Source organism: Seriola lalandi, unplaced genomic scaffold, assembly GCF_002814215.2.
Source record: "Seriola lalandi dorsalis isolate HSWRI2012SDOR001 ecotype SW California unplaced genomic scaffold, Sedor1 jcf7180002055008, whole genome shotgun sequence".
NCBI classification, from domain to species: Eukaryota; Metazoa; Chordata; class Actinopteri; order Carangiformes; family Carangidae; genus Seriola; species Seriola lalandi.
The window spans coordinates 2,666,319-2,670,278 of NW_019525551.1; the positions used below are offsets into that span (position 1 = coordinate 2,666,319).

Here is a 3,960-nt window from a genome sequence, read left to right on the forward strand (position 1 = left end):
TTTATGTTGTTTGTTAGCTTGTAACTGGCAGTGGCTGACACAGTGTTAGTGGTTGTGCTAATGCTAACTCTCTCTCTCTGTATTGACAAGGTTTCAGGTTTATTTAGCCCCGCCCCCCGTCCCCACAAGTTGACAGGATTGGTTCCTTAGGTTTGTGATGTATGAAACCCTGGCTGTCTGAATCTGTTTGAGACTGTCATTGGTTCACTGCAGTTCAAGGTGGAAACACTCAGTCATGGTGTTGATGATCATTTCACTCTTCATATGTCTGTATTATATAAAAACATCATATGGACGTTAACACTGGATTTTCATCAGAGGGTCTTTAAAACCTAAACTTCCTCTGATAGTTCCTGCTACATTAGGTGTCTCCATGACAAAAATGTTCCATTATGATATACATGCACGCACAAACACTACCATCCCCACTATCACAGCTGGTAATAAAAGATCAAGATCCTACTTTTAGATATGGAGTTCATATGTTCATAAACTGTTCCTTTGGAGAGTGAAGCAGACAGGTCAAGTATTCAAGAGTCCATGATTCTAATTCCAGTTTGCTGTGGTGGGAGGTTTGTTATTAAACCATGACATAAAAATATTCTTACTTGCAGCAGCTGCAGATTTAACTGTATTGATTTGTTACTGTTTCTCTCTCAGTTCAGGGCCAGCGAGCTGTACTGAGATGAATTACAACAGGATTCTCTGGCCAAAGTAAAACCGAAGAATAAAAAGCTCCAAAGATAGATGTGATATATATTTGAATAATTACAAGGCTGTTGATGTCACTAAACAACTTACGTTAGTGAATGATTGCAGGTGATTAAGACAAACATGTATTTAGAGAGCTGCTGTTTCCTCTGGGTTCATGGCATCAATACGCCTCTCTGTCTTTGTTGGTCACACACTGTTACACACTGAGCAGGTGGTGTGGGACTCTCCCTGTCCCCTCTAAATAAAAATCTAAATGGTCTAATGGAGAGAGAGATTTGCTTGCTGTAATCAGATGAATTATACTTCTCTCTTTCTCACTGTGTCTGTTCAGCTGGGAGCAGAGGGTGTTGCCTCATGGCAGAGTGTACTACGTCGACCACAACACCAAAACCACAACCTGGGAGAGACCACTGCCACCAGGGTAAGGCCTCTTGACGTTTTATGTGTTTTTGTGGTGATGTATCGATTAGACAAGGTCAGGCTGTGTTGTGACAGCATTGGGCTTTTATTAAAAATGAAATGAAAGTTACTGCCTGACCTTTGGTACAGAAAACAAACATGGTCACAAACAAGGTTTCCAAACTAAATGAAAAACTGATCCATGCGCTTGATAAACTGGCTAAGACACTTATTTCTGAGAGAGTGCTTTCAAATGCTCCATCTTTACATTTAAGATAGTGAATGAGGTCAGTGGATGTGCCTTTTTTATTACATTACATATACATTACAAAAAAAGTCTTTTTGCTTCAGTGGAGAGTTTAACTACACAGACTGAACAGAAAACAGAAGCTATCGTGTCTTTTTGCCAGTGGTGGTTCTGTTGTGTCTCTGTCTTTTGTGAGAGGGTGAAAAGGAAATTAAACTGGACATTGATGTAATATAAATATAATCTAAGGAGAATGAAATGAAAATAAAATAATAATAATAATAATTTATATGATATCCTGTCAGTGTACAGTGTGTATATATATATATATATATATATATATATATATATACATAATGTATATAAAAATAGTGTAGAATAATATGATAATAGGATGGTGCTGTTAAGTATTATTTGTATAATATAGTAAGGTTCTATTATTATAATATAATATGCATTATTATAGTATGTAACGTTGGGTCGCCCTATGGCCCGCCGGGGTCCCTGGACTGATGCTTGGGGGCAGGGGGGCGAACACCCCCTTAATCCCCCTCACCCCGCAACAGCTAAAGACACACTATTCTGCACCACAACTGTAAGTTTTTATTAATTGAATTATTATAACTTTTAAAAACTACACAAATAGAACAAAATATACAATCACAGTACATACCAATTATATACAAGAATAGAAAGGAAATGGTGTATATACGTATACAATTACTAAATTGCACAAATCCTTCATCCCACAAACAGATCAACACACTTCAGAGAACCTAATCATTACACTACTGAACACTTCAAACAAGACAAACACGGGGCGTCGTGTGGCGTAGTGGTCTAAGCAGGCGCTCCATGTGTAGAGGCTACAGTCCTCGCTGCAGCTGGCCCCGGTTCGAGTCCCGCATCGGACGGCCTTTACTGCATGTCATTCCCCCTCTCTGCCTCCCCATTTCCTGTCTCTCTACTATCCTGTCCAATAAAGGCATAAAAAGCCCCCCAAAAAATATATACTTTAAACAAGACAAACACGTATGTGGTGGTGTGCAGACTAGTTTATTATTCTTAACAATTCCACACAACCCAGAAAAATGAGTTATGTGAAACTACAGGTCTGTATTCACAGTATTATGAATGAATTGTGGTTCATTTGGTAGCTTTTCCTGGTGTCACTGATTTTACTAATTGCATTAGTACTGTACAGAGATACAAGTGCGCTATTTGATAGATTCCCGGCTCCAGTGGGGAGACCTGTGGTCAAACTGCTCGGGACAGGCAGGTAGGAATCATAATAGTAATAGGTCAGTTTTTGTATATAGATAGGCAGTTCTAATATGAGTGAACACCACTTTCTTTAATTGGAACATAATCCTCTCCTGTCTGCTCTGGTGGCTGGTTGCTGGTTGGCTGCAAGCAGCAGGTGCAGGCACCAAAAATCAGAGAGGCTGCTCACTGCAGAGCCAGTGAAGCTGACATCAGAAGCTTATTTCACTCTTTTCAAACAAAAAAGGTTTGAGCCGCACAGCGTCTGAGCTGCTGCCGCAGTGACTGAGTGTGAACCAGAGGCTTCTCTGTGGGGCTGCCAACAGCTAGCACCTACGGTTTGCCTACATGTGACACGTTTAGGGAACATTGGTAAATTGTAGCCTCTATTGATAGTCTGTATGTGAGGCGTTTGGGGTTTGGACAGCTGTAAACTGTAGCTACGGAGAATAACCTGGGTTACAGTCTCTCCCATCGGTCACACCCTGCAAATAAATTCTCAACCTGTGGGAAACACTGTACGTCATAATGCCACTGACAACAATGGAGACACAACACAAGACAAGATGGGCTCAGGAGTCCTTCTTCTGGGATTGGGATGGAACAGGAATCTTTTTTTAACCGGACCGGAGTGAAAATCCACTCCTGTGTCACCCTCTAATCCTCACAAACGTTTGCCAGCCGCTTCAGTACAATAGTGCTTATATTGGGTTCCGGAGAGTCATATTTGCTGGAACCTACTGTTTCTTCTCATCTTCACATTCTCTCCAGAGTGAGACTTGGGTTTCACTGTTATGCAGCAGACAAACAAGTTAATTGCATTCTGTTTTGCACAGATTTTAAACACCTGATAAAACAAGTTTGTAATTGTGGACTTTGTAGATAAAATGGACTTGACTGGACTTAACTCCTGTTGAAATGTGATTGTTGAAGAAATACCAGGCCCCTGCAAAATGAGTAATAGTTTATCAACAGCAAAAACGTATCTAGAGATTTGCTGATGAGCTACATTTCAAAAATGTCAACATACTTTGTGTCTGTGCTTCAGTTTTTAGTTTGCTGTGATGTGCAATGCATAAAATCCTGCAGGTACAGGTCAGAAGCTTCAGTTCATTTTCACATCAGAAGGGGGGAAATGTGACGTCAGTGACTTTGACTGTGACATGATTGTTGAACCCTGTTCAGACCTGGTGTTAACATGTGTCTCCACTGACCACCGGTGATCAGATCTCACTTCCTGCTTCATATGCAAGTTAACAGGCATGTGTTGTTCTTAACCAGTCAACAGAAGGGTGTGTGTGTGTGTGTGTGTGTGTGTGTGTGTGTGTGTGTGTGTG

At 40.7% G+C, this 3,960-nt stretch overlaps 1 protein-coding gene across 2 annotated transcripts in view; it reads left to right on the forward strand.

The window, feature by feature from the left end:
• Positions 1 to 3,960, forward strand: part of wwp2 (WW domain containing E3 ubiquitin protein ligase 2) — a 71,659-nt gene that overhangs the window by 31,217 nt on the left and 36,482 nt on the right. For both annotated transcript variants that reach the window (XM_023397327.2, XM_023397328.2), the window contains exon 9: positions 1,046 to 1,135. In XM_023397327.2, coding sequence (XP_023253095.1) covers positions 1,046 to 1,135 — 90 coding nt within the window. The remainder of the gene's footprint in view (positions 1 to 1,045; positions 1,136 to 3,960) is intronic.